The 25,909-nt window shown below is 29.1% G+C and overlaps 1 protein-coding gene across 1 annotated transcript in view; it reads left to right on the top strand.

Moving 5' to 3' along the window:
• The window catches only part of LOC107457055 (phosphopantothenoylcysteine synthetase), a gene marked incomplete at its 5' end in the record, with an annotated part of 31,251 nt that overhangs the window by 2,480 nt on the left and 2,862 nt on the right, over window positions 1-25,909 (top strand). Inside the window, 6 exon segments of the mRNA XM_043054178.2 lie at window positions 1,514-1,656; window positions 5,158-5,246; window positions 9,304-9,446; window positions 10,543-10,760; window positions 15,031-15,147; window positions 18,761-18,826. Of these exon segments, the coding sequence (XP_042910112.2) occupies window positions 1,514-1,656; window positions 5,158-5,246; window positions 9,304-9,446; window positions 10,543-10,760; window positions 15,031-15,147; window positions 18,761-18,826 (776 nt within the window).

Genomic DNA, 25,909 nt, shown 5'->3' with positions numbered 1-25,909 from the left:
ACTGATCAAAGAGCTCCCTTGTCTTCTGGATTGGAATCAAAATTACAAGGCTATGGTGCAGGGTTGACAAAGTTTAGGACAGAATGGATTAATCCACGGATTAAACCGTCCTGTCCAAAACCCTCGTACTCAAATTATGTCACAATTTTGTCTAAGCAATATTTAAAAGGTAAAATAAACATAGAACTAATAACATATGGATAATTAAATCTACTACAGAATATCTGTTTTTAAAAGTATAATATTTTTATTAATATTGATTGACTCTTCAATTTGAACATTAAACAAAGGAGAAGATTAATCAAGTTCAATCGGTCCTCTTAACATTCAATAGCACATAACTAATTTAGCTGCTATATTCACATCAAGACGGTTTCTAAGTTTTGAGTGAATTACTCCAAAAACATCCTTTTCATTGACGCTGGGCATGAGAGTAGAAGAGTGATGAATTTAAAAACGTTTTTGCAATATTCCCCAAATGATATTGATTTTTCAATCGCCCTCCACCCTGTCAATGGTTCTTCCAGCTTCTGTGAAGTAATGGTGTCACTTCAGCTTCATAGGCAATCAAAAGAGAAATGCACTCAGGAAATTTGTCAGCTAAATATGACCGAGCACTTTCTTTTTGCACATCAGACAAGCCTTTATATTTAGGGTTTAATAAATAAGCTAAGTAATGAAGTGCTTGCAATTTTTTTAGCATAGGGGTGATGCATCACCCGTGTCAGTAACTGAATCTGATGCTATGCCCTTCAAAACTGTTATGTAATACATTTTTCAGTTATTTTGTATTTCCAATTTAAACTAATATATTCATATTTAAAAACAATTTTTTTAAATTGGTGTCTTTTTCTGGATCATCCTGTGATCCAGAAATTATAAAGAAAAAATTTTAAAAAAATATTGTGAAAAATAAAAGGTTAATTTTTAAACAAATTTATTACTAATTTTAATTTTGCATTATTTATTTTGTTTGCGAAAACATAACTTATAGGTATTAAAAGCATATTTATATATAAAGGATAAGGTATTCACTTTTGTTGTTCAATGAATTGTAGAGCTTCAAAAATTGTAAACCTTTTCCTATTATATTATTTTCCTTTAATAAGTTAAAGTAAATTGTATAGAAAATATCATATATTTATTGATATATGTAATTATTATGTGTGCATTGGTTACGCATATAGACTTTTTACCAAAGTTCAAGGTTTTGGACATTTTAAGAGCCTAGTTTCCTATCCAAAATCAGTTTAGGACATCTAAAACCCCAACCCTGCTAGTTGAACATTAGTAGTCGTAAACCAAAAATTAGGTTGGCTTATTAAAAAAAGATTGTCTTCTTTTTGACGGAACTCATCGACGTATGTGTCACATGGAGATGAAAATCTTTTATGGTTAACCTGGCCAATTTCCTATCAGTTTTCAACAAAAATAAATCACAAAAGACTCGTATGTTTTTCTATTGTACCAGTTAAGTGCAAACATGTTATTGATTGTTTACTTTTAACAAAAGGTTGTGTCATCATGTGTGATGAAGATTGGAAGAAGTTTTATGATGAAAATCCTCCTCCTGATGAACTGCTTGAAGTTAAAATGCAGTTGACACGTTTCTGCAACTATCATATTTCTAAAGGGAACAAAGTTGTTTTAATTACAGTAAGTTTCTAAATGTTGCTTTTTCATGTGTTTTTTTTTGTGTAAAGAATTTTGTATTTAATATGCACCCAATCCCCATGGCAGAAGTGCGGCAACATTGTTGTAGAATATTACAGAGTTCTTTCAGAAAGAATTTTCTTTTAAGAAGTAAAGAATTTTGGTTTTGCAGAAGTAGTAAAGAATTATGGTTTTCTGTAGAAATTTTTTATCTCTAAAATTATAATTAAAAGATGCCTTTTTCGCGCATCCGAGGGGGAAAAAATTATTGGGATTTTTCTACTCGTATTGATAAGAATGAAAAATATAGAATAATGAGGTAAAAAATTTCTTTTCTTTAATCCATGAGGTATTTCAATCGTTCATTAAGACAGTTATTGCTCCGAATTTTTGTTTGTTTTTTCGAAATCCCGATGTCTTTCATTGCTTAGTTCTTATTTATATTCTCGTGAATTAATGAAATATACCGATAATATTACGGCATGCGAAATTCGAATTGTGGATCCCAGAAGTCATTCTTTGACACGCTTGTTTCACACCGATATTCTCGTTGATCCACACTGTATATTTAATTCGCGTGGTTTCGCGTCTATCTTTTTTCCAGTAGTCACTGTTACGGATTACACCTTTTTTTTTCTTTTCGATATGATGATTACAAAATGTGAAAAGGAAATAATTAGTGTGTTTTCTTGTTTAGTAAAATGTGAGAATCTCGCCCATTATATTAGAATTAAAAAAAAATATTACATATTCATTTAAAAATTAAATGCTATTTTATTGGAATAGGTTTTTTTTTTGTAAACACAGCGTTTTTGTTACTTTAAATTTAGTTAGTAACATATATTTGTTATTATTGAAGGTATCTTGCAGAAAGATACGAGTGCTAGAGAGTTTTGTCACAGAAAGCCCAAAAAAATTCTGCCGCAGGGCACCCAATAACTTTTTCAAATTAAATTATTTTTTAATATAATTACTAAGAATTTATTATTAATTTAAAGAATAGAATGAATTAAATACAGTTATAATGACATATGAATTTGTCTTCAGAGTATTATTCTTCTGATTAAGTATTCTTGCAATTTTTATATAAGTTTTAAATCTTATGTATATAAAAGTAAGTTAAAAATATGAAGAAAAAAACAAGGAAAAAATTTTAATTTGAAAGACAAGAATCATTAAAATGTTTTTTAAAAATAAATTTGTTAAATATATATAGAATTAAATATAGAAATCTTCTGCGTGACTTATTATTTTTTTGAATGTTTCTTTTTATTATAAAAATGTGTAGTTAAAATCTGAAATTTAGAAACATGCATAAATATGTAGTAAAATCGCCAGAACTTTAGCCTAATGTCAGGGAACAACAGAGCATTGAAAATTTTTCCACTCCATGATTGAAGAAAAGTTTTTATTAAGGGAATCTAAGGCAGGATTGCCACAGGTGACTAAAATACAACCATTTGCAACTATTTTTAACATGAGGCGACTATGACAACTTTTTTTGCCTGAAAAGGCGACTATTTTCAGGAAAAAGAGACTATTGAGAGACTTTTCTGTACTAGCTATTTTTTTTTTTAGCTGCATAAATTGGGTGGAAAATCTGCACCTCGCAAGATAATTTCTGAACACACTGAACTTTTTTTTCGTAAAAAATTTTGAAAATTTTGGATTGCAAATTTGAGTCTTCACTTTTAAATTGATCAAGCTGCACAGATTCCATTGTAAGTCTATTTCATTTCTTGATCGCCTTTTCAATGAATATTGCTACGAAATTCCGCATGATTTTAAAAAAGAAGAAAAAGAAACAATTTTTTATGTATATATATATATATATACAGTGAAACCTCCGTTAAGCGGACATTCATGGGACTGAAAAATTTGTCCGTTTATGAGAGTTGTCCGTTTACGGGAAGTGTACCCTAATAACGAAATTTAACACCGTAAATTGTTTTTAGAATATTTTCAAAGAAGTAGAAATAATTAAATAATATCTACAAGGATACTATAAATATCTACAAGAATATTTATTTAAACTATAAGAAAGATAAAAAAGAATATATATAGAAGTTTGATATAAATAAATAATTATGGGTGTAGCTACAGATAAATAAATATAATTTTCCTATTAGCATAGATGCTCAAGTTAGACATATGATACCGAATAGGAGCTTTCTGTCCTCAGTCCGTTTCAATTATGCATTAGGTTTACATCCCCTTACACCTACTTATCATTTGATAGGGAACATGGTTCAATACCTTCTTGAAAAAAAACCATTGATTCACAGAAAAAAAGTTATGCATACCTGTAAGTCAGGTGGACCTATGGAGTTGATTATTCACAACTGATCAGTTATCAAGTGTCTGAATAAATGTTTCATTTATATAAACACCTCAAAGATTATACTTCTGTTCTCTTTTTTTTACCCCAGTTGTTTTAAATACAATCTTCAAATTGATAAGAAAATTAAAGAAATTTTCAATGGGGAAGAAGCATTGAGAGATGTCATTTCAACTCCAGGGGTGTCATAACCTGTGTGGTCCAGGTGAAAAGATCAAAAGGTGCCGATGTCAGAATTATTTCAGGAGTGCAGTACCATTTTCTCTCCTTTCTTTACAAAGATAAGGCAAAGTGATAGGAGAAAAATTGATTTTTCAGTGGTGAAATAGCCTAACAATATTTTTAGTTATGGATAAGGCAAAAAATTTTATTTACATGCTTTAAAAATGGTGAAAAGTTGCATTTTTTTTAACTTGCAATTTAAAGCAAAAATAGTTCCTTTTTCAAATTTAGAAAAAGTAGTGTTCGGTTGTAGAGATAGAAAACAACGTTTCAGGACCAAAATGACTGTCCGCGTCCGGTTACGGGAGTGTCCGCTTTGCGGAGAAAGTGCATAATGGTTTATTCATAGAAGATTCCCGGGGAATTAAAAATATGTCCGTATTGAGAGGCGTCCGTTTTGCAGGAGTGTCCATAACAGGAGGTTTCACTGTATATATATANGAGACTTTTCTGTACACCTAGCTATTTTTTTTTTTTTTAAGCTGCATAAATTGGGTGGAAAATCTGCACCTCGCAAGATAGTTTTGAACACACTGAACTTTTTTTTCGTAAAAAATTTTGAAAATTTTGGATTGCAAATTTGAGTCTTCACTTTTAAATTGATCAAGCTGCACAGATTCCATTGTAAGTCTATTTCATTTCTTGATCGCCTTTTCAATGAATATTGCTACGAAATTCCGCATGATTTTAAAAAAGAAGAAAAAGAAACAATTTTTTATGTATATATATATATATATATTAACGTTTATAAAAATTATCACATTTGCCACCAACTTGACAAAATGGATCATGGTATATGACAATTAAGTCATTAACTAAATTTTAGTTATATTTTTGTTCTTATTTTTGGCTATTATCTGTGGCAACTCTGCTAAGGAGAAAATTAAAGTGATTGTCATTCTATTTATTATTGTCATCTTATTTTGATTGTTATTTCATTTTAGTCTGGAGGTACCACTGTTCCCTTAGAGCACAGTACGGTGCGTTTCGTAGATAACTTCAGTGCAGGGAATAGAGGGGCTGCCTCAGCGGAGTATCCTTTTTTTTTTTGCTTTTTACTCAGTTTTTCTTTTTTCTTTCTTACAACTTCTTCTTTCTTTTTTTAAACCTATTGTTAAGGGGTAATTCAACTACTACATAAGATAAGTGTGTGTGTGTGTTTTTTAATCTTTTTTTTTGCAACAAAAATAAGCAAATTACAATTCTCTGTCAGAGCACTCCCTCCCACACCTGTTTTTGCTTTTACTTAGCCTTTTACTGTAATAAAGCTATCTATTACTGTAACAAAATGTGTCATTTTGTATTAAACAATGTTTTAATTCATCTTATAAAATTTTAAAACTTTGTCGTATAGGGATACATACTTTGGGGACACAATACTTTTTTCAATTTAATTGTTAAATATGTATTAATTATAAGTAAACTGTTGGGGGAAGAATAATTTGCTAATTGTTAATTGGGTTAAAAATACTCAAAACAATTGTAATAAATTCAGAAAATAAGATCGTGAACATACTTGAAAACCATTTTTATTGAAAATAATCTTATATTTTTGTTTGTTTGTTTATTTTTTTCACTCTTAAGCCAAACAACAAAGTATATATTGAAGCCAAAGCGCAAAAATGATTTTGGTTTGTGAATAGTGCTCCCCTCACACTCTACAACAAAAAATTCTTTCTGTGACTTCTTAAGAGTGACTTCTGTGACTTCTTAAGAGATAAGGGAGGCAATTCTAAGAATGGAACAGTCTTGGGATGGTCTGCTGCGAGTCTTCTCTTGTCAGAAATGATGGAAAAAATGATAAAATAAGTTTTTTTTTTACATTACAGTCGAACTCGTTTATAACGAGCTCGGATTTAACGAGAACTCGGATTTAACGAGGGAAACGAGAATATTTGGTTGGATCAATGTTAAGTCTATGGAACAGAAGTCGCTTTTAACGAGCAAGACCCGGTTTTAGCGAGCAATATTTTTCTGTCTGGCAATCTTTTTTCTCATCTTTCTAGTCTTTCTGTCATATCTTTTTTTTCAAAATGATATGAAATGCGCGAGTTAAAAGTAAGCTGACTAACTATTTTAAATATGTAGATTAATGAAAAAAATAAATGTTTTGGTAAGAATCTTTTCCTTTATTTTTCTTTCCGTTTATATTTCCTTTCCTTTAGCGCAACTAGAAATTTTTTGCTGGTTTGGGGGGGGTTAGTTGTCACTAAATTAAGATAAATATTTAATTAAATTAATTAATGTAATTAAAGTAAGTAAGTATTAATTAAAGTTTAAGTCAACTCAATCATTTGACCTCCCAAGCCCCCCCCCTCTTCTGGTTGCACGTCTGCCTTAAGGACCCGTTTATTACGAGCACTCGGATTTAACGAGTACATGTTACGGTCCCTTTGTGCTCGTTATAAACGAGTTCGACTGTATTTGAAAACCAATAATAAATGGAGAAAATAAGGTTGGAATTTGGAGAAAAAAATCATTTTACAGGGGTTTATTGCTTCAGAGAATATCAGAATATTAAAGGGAGCAGGACATTAATTCATATGAAAGTTTGTTGGGACCACAAAACATTATCGTAATAAAGGGAGTTATTGTTGTATTGGATTTTTTTATTTTTAAATATATAATAGGGTATCAGTCCTTTTTTAACTGTTTGGCATTGAAATGATTAACTTCATCCTAAAGTCATCAGGCTCAGCAAGTCAGGGTCAAATGTCTTCAGGGATGTTTCCCAGGCCATCACCAATAGCCCAGCCGTAGTGTGTCAAAAATAATAAACTATTATTTTGCCTCTGTAGAGGCTGAATTTAATGGGGGGAGGTTACTATTCACCTGTGGGGTCTAATTAGAGAAAAATATTTAATATTAAGCGAGTAGAAGGAGATTTCTTTCATAGTAATCCTTTCTTTCACTATTTACGTGACGGAATTTCATGAATCGAGATATATTGTAATCTTGATAGTTTGAAAAAATCAAGAAAATTTTGTAAGGTTTAAGTAAATAGGAAACCATATTGATTTATTTATTCCCCCTCAGAAAAATTTGAAATATAATCGAAAATTTCTTAACGTTCTATCGTTAACGTTTTATTGTTATGTTTGTTTTGTTTTTTTTTAAAAAAAGAACAAAACTTAATAGTGTCCAATGTTAGTTCTTTTTTTCATTTATTTAGAAAATTTTTAAGCACTATTTCCAAATTACTTTCTAACCATGAGTATTTTTATCATTGTTATTTCTATACATTTTACTGTTGTAGTTTAAAGAAAATGCTCAGAAATAAACTTTTTTTTTTATAATAAACCAAGTCAGGATGTCATTTCTTTTTATATATGTTCTCAGTGTCACTTGCTCTAATACCTGAGCTCATGTTCCTACTTAATTTTATACATGTCCTTCTCTATTCTGCTTTATTGTATGCACATACATGCCCCTTGGCAGAATCGTGGCGACATTGTCGCACAGCGGTACCCACTTCTTGCAGAAAGACTTTTCCTGTGGGAATTCCTAAACCTGAGCTCATATTCCTACTTAAATTTATACATGTCCTTCTCTATTCTGCTTTATTGTATGCACATGCATCCCCCTTGGCAGAATCGTGACGACATTGTCGCAGAGCGGTACCCACTTCTTGCAGAAAGACTTTTCCTGTGGGAATTCCTGAACCTGAGCTCATATTCCTACTTAATTTTATGCATGTCCTTCTCTATTCTGCTTTATTGTATGCACATGCATGCCCCTTGGCAGAATCGTGGCGACATTGTCGCAGAGTGGTACCCACTTCTTGCAGAAAGACTTTTCCTGTGGGAATTCCTGAACCTGAGCTCATATTCCTACTTAATTTTATACATGTCCTTCTCTATTCTGCTTTATTGTATGCACATGCATGCCCCTTGGCAGAATCGTGGCGACATTGTCGCAGAGTGGTACCCACTTCTTGCAGAAAGACTTTTCCTGTGGGAAGTAAAAAATTTTGGTTTTCTTTCCTGCAGAAATTTGAGTTCTATTTTTTATACAGTTATTGCTATTAATTTCCAAATAGTTTTTTAAGTCATGTATTTTTAATTTGATATAGTTTATTTCAACAACTGAATCTCGAAATCAAAGCGTGCGTTCAGTAACCCCTTTTCGAAGAGTGCGATCGACATGGTTTCGCCTTCGATCTTTTTTCGCTAGTTACTGCTGCAGATTTGGCAATTCTTTTTTTTAATGATTGAATGAATTAATGATTTGCAAAATGCGAAAAAGGAAATCATAAGTATGTTTTCCCTCTACTAAATGAGAGAATATTAGAATTTGGCCATAATATTAGAATTTTTAAAAAAAATATTGCATATTCGATTAAAAAAGTTATGTTATGCTATTTTTACCAAAAAAGTTGTTTTCTTAAGTTGACGTTTTTGTTACTTTAAATTAGTAACATGTATAATTGTTATTTTTAAAAGTATCTTGCAGAAAGACACAAGTATTAGAGAGTTGCAGAAAGCCCAAAAAAATTCTGCCACAGGGCATACATGTATAGGGTGTCCAATAAGTGTTGCAGCAAAGGGCACTTCATAAGAATTCATGCTTGGAAATTCATTTTACACAGGCACTTTCCTATTATGGATGTGCCTTGAGCCTGCATTTATATTTGTCTAAAATACTTTATTTTCATGTTTTCTATCAATTATTGTCGAAAATTGAATTAAAATAAGTTCACAAAAAGCTGTTTTATCATAATTAAATGATTTGTTTTTTGTTTTGTTTTTTCTGTTTAGTAGCTGCATCATTGAATTACAATAAAACAGCTAATACTAAACCTATTTGAATGCTATTTTTAACAATACTTATTAGAAAATATAAAATTAAAATAATTTAAATAAATAAAAGTACCCATTCAAAAGCAAGCAAAGAAAGCGACCCTTAAGTGATGTCTTATCATGTGCCCTAGAACAACTTTTATGGGGCATCTTGTATATCATTTTGTATCAGAGATCATTCAAAGATATCAAAGAAAGCTTTTTTTTGTGTTGTGATAAGAGACTTAACTCATCTTTTTTTTGTGTTGTGATAAGAGACTTTATCCTTTACTCATCTTCTTTTTTTTTGAGGTATTTTTTGAGATCAGGATGGGCCGTTATTTTTATGCATCGATCTAAATCTGTAGAGCCATTCCTCCGTAAAGTATCGCTCTCCAAGATTTTGGAATCCAGTTCTTTGTATGAAGGGCCCGATGGTTCTCCAGCAATATCAGGTGCGTCTTTCTAACAAAATGTTTCGTACAGGGTATCTGCGCACCTGGAAAGTCATGGATTTTGCTATGGAACAAAATTTGTCATGATTTTGACAATCTTTTTAAAAAGATCATGGATTTAGGTGACTGAAAAATCGAATTTTTAAAATGGAATTCCCCCCACCCCCAATTTTACAGTCCTCCGATGTTCGGAAGATCTGAATTTGTAACAAAATCCCCACTCATAGTCATATTTTATTAAGATATAAAATGTTTTTATCCTGTTATTTAAAAATTATGGTGTTCTTTCAAAAAATAAAAGAAACATCATTTCGAGTGCGAATTATCTTTTAAACTTCCATAATTTTGGAATTTTTTTATGTACTTATTATATTTTATTTTAATTTTATCAATTTGAAATTCTAGTGTAGGCTTTTTATATTACACTTACTTTTAAGAAGAAATAAAGCAGGTTTACTGCATATATCTGATTGTATTTAGTTATTTGCTTTTTTATTTATTTATTTTTTTTAGCTATTTTATTGCCTCAACTCTTTTTTTACTATGTTTTTTAATTTTAAAATCAATAAATATGAAGATGCAGAATATAACAGTTTAGGCTATACCTATCATTTCAATGAATGTTATAATGCTTTTTTAAATTTATTGTTGTATTTTTGTCGGAGAAAATAGTTTCGGTTAGTCATGAAAAATGCTTGGAATTATTCATGGAAAGTCATGGATTTAAAAATCTAAAATGTAGCAGATACCCTGTTCTTAGCTATTTAAATTATTTACTAAGAAACTTTTAGTAACTATATATTTATATTAAAAAAATTACCTTGAATCAGAATACAAAGTAGATCGGAATGTTTTGTTGTTTTATGCATTTGGAATATTTTGTGGTCCAGAAAAAATATGGTCTTGATTTTATTTATTTTGTAATCAGTATGTGCATTATTAAATCATTAATTTTGTTGTACTGTCCATATATTTGAATGAGACATATGTTGTGTGTAGTTGTTCTTTATCTATTTAATTCTTATCCATTTAATTTTTCTTAGTGTCTTTAGCATTTTTGAATGCTTCTACATTAATTAAATACATGTGTATTCAGTACAGGGTAGGATCTGTGAAGAATTAATTCCTGTTGTGGAGGACTTTAAGAAATACCATAAAGTTGAGAAGATGATTCTAATGGTAGAATTTTCTACGCTGTCATCTTATTTGCACATGCTGTATATAGCTGCTCAAGTGTTGCGATTCATGGGGAAAGATGTCATCCTTTACATGGCGGCTGCTGTCTCAGATTTTTACATTCCACAAAAAGACATGGTATGTAACAAAAATCTTGAATTAATCTTTTTGTGTTATTCCTTTTCTGTAAATCCTTTGCTTAACTTATTCAAAACGTATCGCTTTCTCACACTTTTAAATTCGCATCCTGTCCTCTAATCTATTTTGGGTTCAAGTATGCATTCATTAAAAGTAAGATATTTTCACTTTTGCTTTTTGTGAGAATTGCGCCACCTATTTGATAAACCAATTACAATTAGTAAGTTTTCCCTTATTCCCTAAAATGAAACATTTTGCAGATTTACTTTGCAAGATTTTCCCTAGGTTTTATTGAGGAGCACGTCGATTTTGTGTCCAATTCGATAACCGTTCTCTGTCTAATAATTAATAAATTTTGTGTATATATATATTTATATATCAGGGTAGCTACCCACCTGGAAAACCTGGAATTATCAGAGAATTATTTATACTGGAAAAAATCAGGGAAATTTAGATAAAAACCTAGAAAAATCTGGGAATTTTTAATAAAACCTGGAATTTTTTTTTCTTAATTTAAATTATTTTACAGTCCGTTATATCCATTTTATTTAGATAGAAATTTATCGTCAAACAGCTGAAATATCATCAACTTAGCAATACTTCATTAAAATTCTCTCCATTATTACCCTGCTAAACTAGAATGCCATATGAAACTTTCTCATGTTGCTAAATGAATGGAGAAATCTTTGATCTCCTTGGAGATTATGGGACTAAGCAGTTTAAGAAAATCAAAAATTATGATGGAGGTGGAAGAAGGGGTTAGTATATTTGCTTCTGTTCGTAAAAAGAGGGTTTTTCTGTTTTTTATCTTCTAGTCTGTGGGCTGAATTCATTTACTGTTCAAGTTTGTTCCTATGCTTTGGGGATATTTTTTTTTCTTTTAACAAAATTTTTCAGTATTTTTAACTTTATAAAATTCTCCAAAAAATAATTGATTATAATTTAATAATCAATTTTAAGTTACACTCTTTTTCTGAAAGCTTTTGTACTCCCATCCATTTAATTATTTTTTCTCAGCAAAGCCAACCAATCACTCATTTTCTTGAATCGCTAACAGCAAATTTGTTACAATTGATGCTAATTTTCTGGATTTCATTTTCACCATTTGTAACATATTTTATTTACAAAAAAAAAAGATTCTTTTACGAATATTTGATTTCTAATTTAAAATTCGAATTGTGTATTAATCACAATGTCAGAAGTTCGTAAATATTTTGCTTACATTCCAGAGATGTTATTTCTAAAGCTGTCTCTCCTTTTACCCTAAAAAGCTGGCAAAAACCAAGCAATGCATGGAAAACATGTTAAATGATGAATAACCTTTGTGTATATTTATATTATTTATATTTAAAAATTTATTTATATTTGTTCATTAGAAAGAAGGAAAACGAAACTTTGTTTTTTTGCTCTGCATTGTACTGGTACAGGTTTCAAGTTTGGATGACCAAAATTTTAAACTTAATATTAGGTGAACAAGGGATCATTTCCAATGTGAAAATCTGAAGATTTCAAAATAATGAATTGAAATAATAAATTACAGTTTTCAATAAGTTATAGGCTGTTAAATGAAAGGTTACGTCATTTGAAATTTTTAACCGTGATAAGTGAATCTCTTACAAAGTACAGTTTTTTTTAAAAAAAACATTTTATACAAATAATGGAAAAAATAATAATCAAACTGGAATGTAACAAAACAGGTTATCTTGCACAAATGTGTAGAAACATTTCACATTTTGATTTTAAAAAAATTCTCAAAATACACTTTTGATATTTTATGTGCGACACCAAAATACATAATTAATCGTACTGTGTCACTAGGATTTAGCATAATTAAATTATTTTTTCTGTTTAAAGCAAGATTTTGATAGTAATAAATATTTTTATTGTAAATCAATAATTAATTATATTTACGTCTGATCTTTTCATTACAACTATTTTTATTTATTTCCATCTCTTATTCCTCTTTTTCTTTATAAAATTAAATGAAGTAGAAACCATCTAATTATTCCTTTAGGTTAATTTACAATAATGTATTTACAATTCCATTTTTACAATAATTACATATTTACAATAACATCCTCAGTAACCTACTAAAATTTGTTTAACAATGCTGTACTTTAAGTTATTTATATTAAAACTTAAAATTGATCAATGAAGTTTTATTATATTTTCTTAATTTATTTATCTGAGGTAAGCATCTCAGTTTTAATTTTTTTTGTAACAATTTAACTTCATTTAGAACATTTTAAATCAATCATTTTGCTTAGATCCTGAAAAATTTATGTATTTAGAGAAAAATTCAGAACATTCTGTAGTTATTTATTTTTTGCTTATTTATTTTTTATTTATTTATTTGAGTAAAGAAAGAAATACTTTTTAAAAAAAAATAAACCTACTAGCATAGCAAACTACAACAATAACACACTTCCTATTTAGTTTTTAGGTAAATGGGATAAAAATTGTTAGCAGTTATTGGGCCTGTAATTGACAGATGAAACTGGAGAAGTTGTATTAAAAAGTGATTGAAATTTGTTCTAGAATTAATATGAATTTTTTTCTTCATAAATTTGGCGCATCTCTAGTGCTACAATTGGGGACATATACTCTTGTTCACCGCTAGCTATGCCACTAAAAACAAGTAAAAGTTATATTGGTTAATATGGTATGCTTTGAAACATCAAATAGATTAGATTGTAAGAGCTGTACAAAACGATTATTTAATTTTATGCTGGCAATAAATAAAGCTATTAAATTATCATTTTTCCTATGCAATCTTTTTTCCCAGAAGAAACTGTTATAGGCTAATAATATAGTAAAAAATGGTTTGTTTGTTTTTTTCCTTTTAATGTGCTGTGACATTTTTTTCAATCGATTTTTTTTTATTGTGTAAAAAAAATTAGCAACAGCTTTTTTTTTACATGATTCCATTTAAAGAAATATTGGTTAAATATGATTTTTATTTACATTGTTGTTAATATATGTTACACAGTTGAAATTATAATGATTGATTTTTCAACTAACTTTTACAAGATGGAAAATGTTATGAAACACATTGATTCATTCATTCCAGAAGGACATATTAGACAAATTTAAATTTATAGAAGCTATTTAATTGAAAAATAATGTTTATAATATTAAGATTAAAATTAAAATAATTTTCAGTCATTATAATGATTATCATTAACTAAAATTTACATTCATTTGGAAAAATTTATGTCTGACACTGAAGTAAAAACTTTCAAATTGATTATATATCATATTTTACAAGTTAAGAACTGCATATGAATTTCGATTCAAATGTCAGCTTCAAAATTAAGTCAGATTTACATTTAAATTGCAAACAAAGTCACAGAGCTCAATTAAATGAGTAATCGTTTTTTGCTTTCGTGTGATTTACATCGGTCACCCACAATTTAATCCATTTAATTTGAACTTATAATTAGTTTTTATTAAATAAATTGTTTTCCGATTGGTTATGATGTAATAATATTTAACATAAAAATTTCATGATTATAACTTATTTTTTATAAGATAGTTTTTCTAAGAAATTCATGTTAATTTTTTGTGTCTGAGCACATCCCTAATTGATTTAGTGATTAGTTTGTAATATTATCTAATAGTTTTACTCAGTTTAATTTATAAATATTAAGTACTTAAATTCTAATATTGTTTTTAAATAATACAGTAGGATCTGTTTATCTCGAATCTCACAGGAAAGGCAAAAAATTTGAGATGAAGAGGTTTCAAGTTATGCAGGTACTTTAAAAAATTTAATTTAATTAAGAAATTCAATTAAAAGTGCTTTGATTACTTTTTGCAGAAAAATACAGGCATTTCTGTCAATTAATTACACCACATATATCTATTTACGTTTAAAAAAGTACTTAGCATACCTTTAACACTTAAAATAATGTTTTTAAAGATTTTTGACTTCTAACCTTCTTTGTTTGTTATGCTGTTTGGGTATTTGTGCTCGATTATTGGAAATTCGAGGTTTTGAAAGAAAAAATTTTGAGCTATAGAGGTTTATGAGATAAAGAGGTTTGAGATAAACAGGTTTAACTGTACTAAGTACTATTAATATATTTTAAAAGTTTTGATTAGTAAATATCAAAAAAAATCTGATTTAAATAAAAAGAATAAATTTTTATTTTTTTTTTAAAAAAAAATTCATGATTTTTTTTCAAAACCTAGTGGATTTGTGATGTTAAATAGCGATTATGTGATTTTAATCCTGCCAATCCTTCATTTTTTGTATTTTATTTTGTAGTCCATCCACAAAATCTGTTCAGATGAAGGTCTCAACCTAAGTTTAAGAGTGGTTCCAAAAATGTTGCAACCTTTAGTACGCTACTGGATTCCAGATGCTTTTGTCATTTCCTTCAAGGTATATTCCTTTTTTGTTCACAGCACATTCTCCTCTCAGCCAAAATAATCCATGCTTAGGTTGCAACAGGTGTTTAACTTTTACTGTCTGCTGCTCACAATAATTATTGTTTCTTAATATAAAAGTTTTTTTTCTTCACTTAAGATATAAATGCTAAAAAGCTTTATTCTCACATCCAAACATTTCTATTAAGATCTCATAGTGAACATAATTAATTTTTCTTTAACACATTTTGAATTTAGAGCAGGGGTTGCCAAACTTCTTTGATCATCGACCCCTACCTAATTTTTCGAATTCTCCATCGACCCCCATAAAAGTAATTTTCTGTTAATTAAAATAAAACTCTATTAGATACTGTGTTTGTACATTTATTTTATGATTTTGAACATTTATTAAATTAATAGTACATAGTGTAACAATAGTTTTATGAAAAATATATTAATGTTGAAATATAAATACCTTAATATTTATGAAATAATAAGTAATTATAAGTAAGTAGAAATAATAAGTAAAGTAACTACGGATTTATTGCTTCTTAATCAATGACATGGGTGTGCCTGGTGTTTTTTTTTCTGCAAGGTTCGTTATATTGGGTTCAAAATTGGTCAATTTTAATCTTAAATCCCCTCGAAACTCCACATTTAATTTATTTCTGTTCTTAGTTAAGATTGAATTTACGTGACTGAAACCGGCTTCAACCATATAGGAACTTGGAAATGCTATCATAAATGGCTGAGCTATTTCGTAAAGTCTTACATATTTTTGCATTATATTTATATTTGTCCAAAATTTGCTTATTGTTAAATTTTTAAAAAGCGTCTTTGCTTCAAATCCCCATAATAATTCAGCAAGCTCATCTTGCAGGTTGATGTCCACGTTTTCAATTTGAGCAGAAAATGGCACAATAATCCAATCAGGGATGTCAATGTTTTCCAAATCAACAAAACGCAGTTTAAAATCGTCGCTCAATTTTTGAAGATTACCTGTATATAGTTCCAAGTCTTCTTCTTTTATTTCTAATTGTCACATATCTGAAAAATACTGATAATTCTTCGACCAATCGACCCTTCCGATTCGGATCGACCCCCGCTTATGGTAAATAGACCCCTGGGGGTCTAAATAGGCCACTTTGGCGACCTCTGATTTAGAGGTATGTTGTTATAACATGGTGCTTAGCGTTTTTAAAAAGTGCTTAAGGGTACTTATTTTCAATTTTCGTTATTTAAAAGCTCTTAAAGGTGTTTTTTTCATTGAGTATTTTTAAAAAGTACTTAATTTTCCCTTTTCGAAAATGATTTTTTTTCTCTTTACCATGTCGATTTTTACCACATATAATGCAAAAGCGTACTTTTCACATTGTTCTATTCAGCATTTTTGCAATTAATTTGATCACAATTTATTTCGTCGTACCGGAGGTCTATTATGTATGAAAGTACCAATCATTTTACATGTTTGATGAAATACTTAGTTCGCATGTTCGTCGATTGAGCTGGGTTCGGTGAGATTCTTACACTCGCAACTCAGCTGCATTTTGCAAGATATTCTCAATTTCAGACTTCATTTTTCACCCTCTGATATCGAACCGAAAAATCTCTTGATCATTTTATAATAGCTAATATAATCAGGAGAAAGAGTTCTTTGTCAGAAACTAGTTATTTTATCATGATCATGTAAAGTCTTTAAAAATTATTTTGTATTTTGTTGATGTATATAGTACTTAAAAATATTTTTGTGCGCTTTAAAAGTACTTAAAAGGTGCTTATTTTTTGTTATAAAATTTGGCTACGCACCCTGTTTAACAAATATGGTTCTGTGTGTCAAATCAACATGTTGCACATAACTTGTTGCAATGACAATTTCGTGTGGTTTTGATGAAATACGTTTCATTTCCTGAATGAGGCTATATCTGTTATAGCTTTCGTCTATATCTTGCAATCTATTCTATAATGAAAACATCTCCAATGATCATTTAAAAAAAATTTGCTCTTTTAAGGGTAAGAACAAAACCAGGCCCAAAACACTCTTTTGGAATGGTCTTACGCGAGACAAATTTGTTAAACTATTATCCACCAAATAGTTTTCTTTTCCTGCTGAAATTTTTGAAAGATTTGTCTTTTCATCGGAATTATATTGTTTATGAATAGAATAATGAAAAATAATTTCATTATTCAGTTAATATTGTTTATAGCATTTTTAAAAAGTACTTAAAGGTGCTTATTTTCGATTTTCATTTTTTAAAAGCCCTTATAGGTATTTTTTTCCTTGGGTGTTTTTAAAAACTGCTTAATTTTCCCTTTTCTGAAATGGGATATTTTTCTTTACCATGTTGGTTTTTGCCACAAATTAAGCAAAAAGATATTGTCCTATTCAACGTTTTCACTTTTAATTCAACCCCAATCTATTTCGGCGTACCATCGGTCTGTAGTGTATGAAAGCGCGATTTATTTGACATGTTTGAGGAAATGCTTGCAGGTCCGCAGTTGGGTATACTTAGCTGGATTCAGTGGTAAGGATTTTTAACTCTTATGTGCAACCCTGCTGCATTTTGCAAGAGATGTTCAATTTCAAACTTCATTTTCTGCCGTCTGTAATAGAATCGAAAAATGATTACAGGGACTAACTAAACAATGTCAAATTTTTTTTCTCTGTTAGCGATAGAAAATTTCATTACTCTTGTTAATTTCATCATTGGTGACGCACCATCATCTTCGTCACTGGAAAGCAAATAAAATCGGATAAAACCATCAATTGTCAAAAACTTGCCAACACTGTCCAATTAGGATATTTTTTCAAAGTGCTTACAAATATTTTTTGAGTGCTTGGAAAAGTGCTTAAAAGGTGCTTATCTTTTGTTGAAAAATTTGGCTACGCACCCTGCTAAAGAAACAACTCTTATAATGAACATTAGATTAATTNTGAAGTGTAGGTCTCCACTGGCATTTGTAATGATGTATGTAATCAGTCAAAACTGGGTTTGTCCCATTTTTGTTTTTTTAATGTTATTTTGAAAATGCAGATTATGAATCTTTAGATGTTTAAAATTTAATAATAGCAGAGTAGAATAAAAAAATAAATAGTTCATATTTTTCCTTTAAATTACGGACACAAAATTTTTTTATCGCAAAACAATACCTTTATGACTTTTATTAATTTAATGCTGATGACGACAAAAAAAATAAATAAATGTGTAAAAAATGCATACTACCATGTAATTTTTAGCCAATAAAAATGCTCTGACAACAATGGAAAACTGTTTTAGACCATTTGGGTTTTACATTGCATCGAGATTTCCTTATTATCTGTTTTACATTTCTCATAACAAGTTTATTTTTGTGCTTATTCTGTTCTGTTAATTGTTAATGGAACTTGAACCTAATATTTTTTTAAAATTGTTTTATCATATTAACTTTTAAGATATATTGAAAGTTTTAGATTTTTATTTTTCTTGTTCTTTAAATGTGAATTCATCTTAAATTTGCCGAAATGCATTTTATCATCTTAAAAAGTCTACTAAAAAAGGGTTCCTACTACTAATTACTAATAAAAAATTTAACAATTTTGATCTATAATAAAAGTGTATTTGATTCTTATTTATTTTCTGTTTCTTTCTTAGTTAGAGACTGACTCGACGATTCTTCTAAAGAAAGCTAGGAAAGCCCTAGAAAGATATGGGCACAAGGTAAGTTATTTAATGTTTGCAGAAGTTGTAAGTTCTTTAATTTGTTGCAGTTCTGTTTTTAACAAAAACATTGAATTATTTCTGGAAGAGTACCTATCTTAGACAAACAGTAGGAATGTGTATGTTTCAATATTCTTAGCTAAGTTTCTCCCATAGTGAAATAAATCCAAAAAGATTTATCAATTATTAAATTTATTTGTAATTGCAATCTAGTTTAAATAAAAGTAGTCATTTTCAAGCTATTTTTATATATAATTTTCAATCAAAACTTGAAAAACAATGATTTGAAATTTTGATGAATTTTAGGAATTTTTTTAAGAAATTAGAAGAACTGTCATATTTTACTTAAATGAATACAGTGCAATCTAATTTTATAATAAAATAAAGTACTATTATAATAGCATGATCAAAAAAAATTCTTTAATTCTAATGAAATAAAAAAACACACATATTGAATTCAAAACTACAAATGGCAATTCAAATACTGTTAAGTATTATGAGTGCCGACTCAAATAACATAATTATAAAGATTTTTAAAATTTCTGTATAGAACTAGTACAGAGGAAAGACGCATATCCGGAATCAGTGGGACTTCTTGAAGTCCGGATATTAGATTTTTCTGTATAATAGACCCCAAAGTTAACAAAGCTTAAAACGATCTAGTAAACTATCTGAATCTAAGAAGCAAAAAATAAGTAAACATTATTTTTCGGGCAATATTGTTTTAGTATTAGAATGATATATAATCAATCAAAAACAAAATATTCAGAAAAAATAATTATTACTTAGAATATAGAAAACAAAAAAAAAATTTGGCAGTTATGAAAGTATTAATTGCCATTTTGAACTAGAACGATTCAAGCAAGAAGGGGAAATTCTCGTCATTCATTAAGGTGGATGTGGAGGAGAGAAATTCATTTCCTTCTTATTTGTCATTCAAGTTGAGGGTGGGGAAGTGATAAATTCTTATTTTCTCTCCCATCATTGGCTATCAATCAAGCATAAAGGCATGGCATGCTGATTGGGTTCTCTTTATTTTTTCTTGCATGACTGTAAGTGACTCTCCCTCCACGTAAACATTTGCTGCATTTACCCTTTATCACAGTATTTCTTCTTTCCCTAACACTCGAATAAAAAGGTTACAGGAAATGCCTCTATTACAGTACAGAACCCGTTATCCGGAAATCGGAAAACCGAAACGAAATTCGATTAGTTTTCCCGCCATNAAAGGTTACAGGAAATGCTGCATTGGAAAGAAAGGGGAGGGGGACTCAGTTGTCCTCTTTTGAAAATAAATCTCCACCCTTTCCTGCATTCCAGAGGATCACTAACTGTCACTCCATGGTCTTGATAGATCTTTTCTCCCTTTTCTGTTCATTTATGGGTTCAATGCATAAATCACTAGAAGCTGTAAAAGGAAAAAACATGTCAAAAGTTTTTCGTTTTTTTTTTTAAGAGAGGGGAAGATGAAGAGATGTTTATTTATTTTGATTGTTACAAAGTGTCTGAGAAATCGACCCTTCCAGAAAAGGGACATCACACTGTAACAGTCTCGGAAGTGACCACTCTCTGTTCCATAGTATAAAATTGTTGTCAATGGAAGTCCTTCTTAGGGGTTTCCTCCTTTCACTTCAAAATGTGCATGATTTTTCGCAAACGGTTTTGACATTTCTTTGGTGCGGAAGTGCCACTCGTGTTGACATCGTGAAAACCCGATAGATGAATTAAATTTAGAGTCAATAAAAATGATCTCTACTGATATAATTGTATGTAAAGAAAATAAACAATTATAAACAAATAAAGAATAAACAAAAAATAAACAATTATATTTTATGCTTAATTTTTTATTATAAAAAGGAATTAGTTTTAAAAAGGGTGAAGAGTTTTGTTTGTTTGAGATGTTTAGTTTTTTCTAAAAGTAACTTGATTTTTCTAATTTTATGTTTCATCTCTAAAAATAAATCGTTGATAGCATCGTCTTTAGTTCCCTCTGACTGCAACATGAGACATTAGATCTCTATCAGAAATCGTCAAAAAAAAAACTCTCTTTATAAGAACCTCATGTAAATATTTTGAATATGTTTAATCTACTTATTTGATTTGTTTAGTTGGGATATTTTTTCATGTTTCCTTAGTTGGATTTTTCCACATTTGGTGCAGAGGTGCGCTGAAGTGAGGTTTTGATTGTCTCTCCTTCAGGGTTTCTTGAACATATATTCTATAGAAAAAATTCCATGCCTACTAAAAGTGGTCATAAATAGAGGTGGTTTTTCCTGTATATATGTGTGACAGTGTATATGTTTGTTTGTGTGAGTGTGTGTATATATATATATATAACATAATAAATAAATACAAGAAGGACAAAAAGAAAACATGTAAAAAATTACAGAACAATGAAAAAAGGGGAAAAATCCAGAAAATAAAAGATATAATCTTTTCATTTGCTCATGCGATTATATCCACAAAGGGGATAGCTTTCTAATATTGTATCAATATACCCAAAGCAAAATATAATACAATATCAATAAAAAACCATTTCTTAAATCGAAGTTAATTTTCTAAAATTATTAACTGTCAACTTCTTTAATTTATCCAGTATAATATTACCTTGCACACATCCATTTTTTGGGCCCATCCTTGGTAACTACCAAATCAAACGCACTTCAGTAAGAATGCACTATAAAACAAAACTCCTCTATTTACGCTTTTACCTCAATTTGTGCTTCTGTTTTCACATTTTGTAATCTGGCAATCGTGTTTCGAAAATATTTAAAATCATTCTTGAAAAATTCCTCATTCATGTAAGTTCATTTGAATTCCTTCAGAGATTTTATTTTATGTTTTGTTCTGGTTTTTTCTTTACATTTTATTTTCTGTTTTTATGTGATATTTTGACTTCATGTGTTCTATTCTATTTGTTTCAAAATAATTTTTTGAGTGCTCCTCACACTCTTGTATTGATATATTTTGCTTTGGCTATAGTGATACAATATTAGGATAAGCACTCCTTTTGCGAATATAATCATGTGAGCTGATGAAAAGATTGTATCTTTTATTTTCTGGATTTTTATTAATTCCCCCCCTTTTTTTGGGATTTTTTTTCTTCCTATTTCATTGTTCTGTAATTTTTTCCATGTTTTCTCTACATTTTGAACTCAAATATATCTATCTATCTATGTAAAGTAGAGAACAATTTATCCAGTATCCAGAAAACCGGAAAGAATTTTGCTTGGTTTTCCCGCTATTTTGAAGTATAGCGATAATGAAAAAAATGGTAAATTTGACTCATCCTTGAAGTTGGAGAGAAAGGGGTGAATTCTTCTCCTTTGCCCAGAGAAACTTCAATTCTTCCCCTGACTTTGAAGATCATTAGATCAAGAGGGGGCAGGGAAGGGACAAATGTTTTACTTTCTGAATGTTTGTTTTGTACAAATGTTTTATCAATGAATGTCCCAGTTAAGGAACTTGAAACTTCTGGCTAAGAGTATTGACATGTGAGATTTATTTTAAATCCACTTTAGTCATAAATTTTTTGTTATCCTTTATTTATTATGATGGATTGTTTTATTATTTCATATTATTTATTACGAACGAAACGTTTTTTAATCACTAGTTATATTCATCTATTTGACATTGATTAACAAAACAATATATAGGTTATTCTCACGAAACATGACAATTCGGACCAAAAAATTTCTTCAAATTTAAAGTCTTCAAAATAATCTAAAATTTTTTTTGTATACTTCTTTAGCTACACTTATTAATGTCTTATAGACAGCAGTGTAGTTTATTGACTTTTGCTCAAGGAAAAAAAATAATAAAATGGAAATTCACCAAATCTTGAATGCCAGGAAAATGACATATTACCTTAGAAGTTTAAGAAACAGTCATTTTAAGTTAATAGTAAGTAACTCAACTTAAGCCTTTATGTTAGATGGGCCATAAATAGCTTAAGCTTAAATTAATTCTTTTTATCCACTGTAGAAAGAAACAAAAAAATTTTTGTTGCTGATCTGTGCAGAATAAAATGGTGTATAATAATCAATCATTAGATAAATAAATAACTTTGATTACATCCAAGCATATTACAATCATGCATAAACTTGGTATTAGGTTAATATTTGCTTTCCCCCTTTATAGTATTAGCAGTTAAAAAGAATTTCTGGTAACAATTCAATGTCCTGGCATTCATAAGCCAGGATAATTACAAATTCGCCATTTTATAGCATATACCTTTACCTTAATTTAATATTTTGGCCGAAGACGTTTATAATCTGCAGAAAACAACAGTATTTCTTAAAATAACTCAGATAAATCCATGTAGTTTATGTTATTAATGATTTCAAGAAGCGAGGAAAATGACACCATAAAAACCTACNTATTTTCTGGATTTTTATTAATTCCCCCCCTTTTTTTGGGATTTTTTTTCTTCCTATTTCATTGTTCTGTAATTTTTTCCATGTTTTCTCTACATTTTGAACTCAAATATATCTATCTATCTATGTAAAGTAGAGAACAATTTATCCAGTATCCAGAAAACCGGAAAGAATTTTGCTTGGTTTTCCCGCTATTTTGAAGTATAGCGATAATGAAAAAAATGGTAAATTTGACTCATCCTTGAAGTTGGAGAGAAAGGGGTGAATTCTTCTCCTTTGCCCAGAGAAACTTCAATTCTTCCCCTGACTTTGAAGATCATTAGATCAAGAGGGGGCAGGGAAGGGACAAATGTTTTACTTTCTGAATGTTTGTTTTGTACAAATGTTTTATCAATGAATGTCCCAGTTAAGGAACTTGAAACTTCTGGCTAAGAGTATTGACATGTGAGATTTATTTTAAATCAACTTTAGTCATAAATTTTTTGTTATCCTTTATTTATTATGATGGATTGTTTTATTATTTCATATTATTTATTATGAACAAAACGTTTTTTAATCACTAGTTATATTCATCTATTTGACATCGGTTAACAAAACAATATATGGGTGATTCTCACGAAACATGACATTCGGACCAAAAAATTTCTTCAAATTTAAAGTCTTCAAAATAATCGAAAATTTTTTTTGTATACTTCTTTAGCTACACTTATTAATGTCTTATAGACAGCAGTGTAGTTTATTGACTTTTGCTCAAGAAAAAAAAATAATAAAATGGAAATTCACCAAATCTTGAATGCCAGGAAAATGACATATTACCTTAGAAGTTTAAGAAGCAGTCATTTTAAGTTAATAGTAAGTAACTCAACTTAAGCCTTTATGTTAGATGGGCCATAAATAGCTTAAATTAATTCTTTTTATCCACTGTAGAAGGAAACAAAAAAAAATTTGTTGCTCATCTGTGCAGAATAAAATGGTGTATAATAATCAATCATTAGATAAATAAATAACTTTGATTACATCCAAGCATATTACAATCATGCATAAACTTGGTATTAGGTTAATATTTGCTTTCCCCCTTTTTAGTATTAGCAGTTAAAAAGAATTTCTGGTAACATTTCAATGTCCTGGCATTCATAAGCCAGGATAATTACAAATTCGCCATTTTATAGCATATAACTTTACCTTAATTTAATATTTTGGCCGAAGATGTTTATAATCTGCAGAAAACAGCAGTATTTCTTAAAATAACTCAGATAAATCTATGTAGTTTTTGTTATTAATAATTTCAAGAAGCCAGGAAAATGACAGCATAAAAACCTACTCACCTTGAGAAAATTTTTGAAATAGATTTTGAGCCAGAAAATTAGTTCTTTATTCATGCAACAAGACATGTTCATATAGGAGGGTATCTAATCAATCTATTAACATAAGATATTGATTCCTGGCGCTATCTATTTTGGTTATAAATCACTAAATAAAAGTAGCCAGGAAAATGACAGATTTTCATGGGACAAACAAATTATTGACGGAAAAATTATTTTAAACGAAGTTTTAGTAAACAATACCCTCTGCGTATATTCTAGAAATGCTTACATAGGATAAGATAAAAAAAATTATATTTTGAAAAATGTATGGGAGGTTTTGAGGCTAGTTATTATTGGAAATATTGTTTGGGACATGCCAGGAAAATGACATTTTGCTATTCAATTTAATTTTTTAAGTATACAAAACAGTCAATGCTAGTGCAGAGTCATTTTAAAATGCTAACAGCAATGCTATTTATAAATTTTTTTAAGAAAAATGTTCTTTTAGTATTATAGTATTAGATCTTGGAGCAAGGGGCAATGAATGTCATGTTTCGTGAGAATCACCCATATGTATATTTTTTTTAATGAATTCTGATTTTTTTAGAAATGCGGTATCATTAGGAAGTTTTTCTTGATGTGGAATCACATTTGCTTTCGTTAAAAATGGTCTTTTTAATTAAAAATAAAATAAAAGGAGAAGATTGTTTATTAATTTAAGCTTCTTTTTTTAATTTGATTATGTCTTTTTGATTTTTTAATTCTGTTGATCTTATAATATTCTGCCTTGTTCCAGGTTTTAATATTTATGTCAGTGCCTTTTTTAAATATCGTTTACGTTCGATAATTTTCAAGTGTTGTTTTTATTTAGATTAATAAGTTTTCCTTTTATCGCCCCCCCCCTGTATAATTAGGCATGAAACATATTGCGATTTTTAATTATTGATTTTGTTTTATATTAGTTCATTTGAGGATTTTAATTATTATCAAAAAATAAATATGTGAATTTTGCACTTTTTAAGCATGTTTTTCTTGTCTTAACTTGCAAAAGTTTTTATCATTTTAAATGATATTTTACTACCATTTTTTTTTTAAATTTGGGATATCTTTTCGTTTTTTTTTTCTTATTTTAAAATGTGTTTCACTTTTTCCTTGAATTTTGGGTTTGATAAAATGTTGATTAAGGGCACTTTTGGCCGATCCAGAAAACCGGGAAATTCAGACATCTGGGATAGCAATGGTCCTGGTTAATAGGTTCTCTACTGTATGTATATATATGTTAGAAAGTTGTAGATGTGAAAAAACTTTACTTTCTGGTATGCTAATTTTAATTTGTTTAAATTTAAGCTATTCTTATGATACTTCTAAACTTTTGCATTTGTCTTCTTTAGTTTCTTCCATTT

The sequence above is a fragment of the Parasteatoda tepidariorum genome, chromosome 7, assembly GCF_043381705.1.
Source record: "Parasteatoda tepidariorum isolate YZ-2023 chromosome 7, CAS_Ptep_4.0, whole genome shotgun sequence".
NCBI lineage: Eukaryota > Metazoa > Arthropoda > Arachnida > Araneae > Theridiidae > Parasteatoda > Parasteatoda tepidariorum.
The sequence above is the reverse complement of the archived record's forward strand: the minus strand, read 5'-3'. Positions and strand labels throughout refer to the sequence as shown.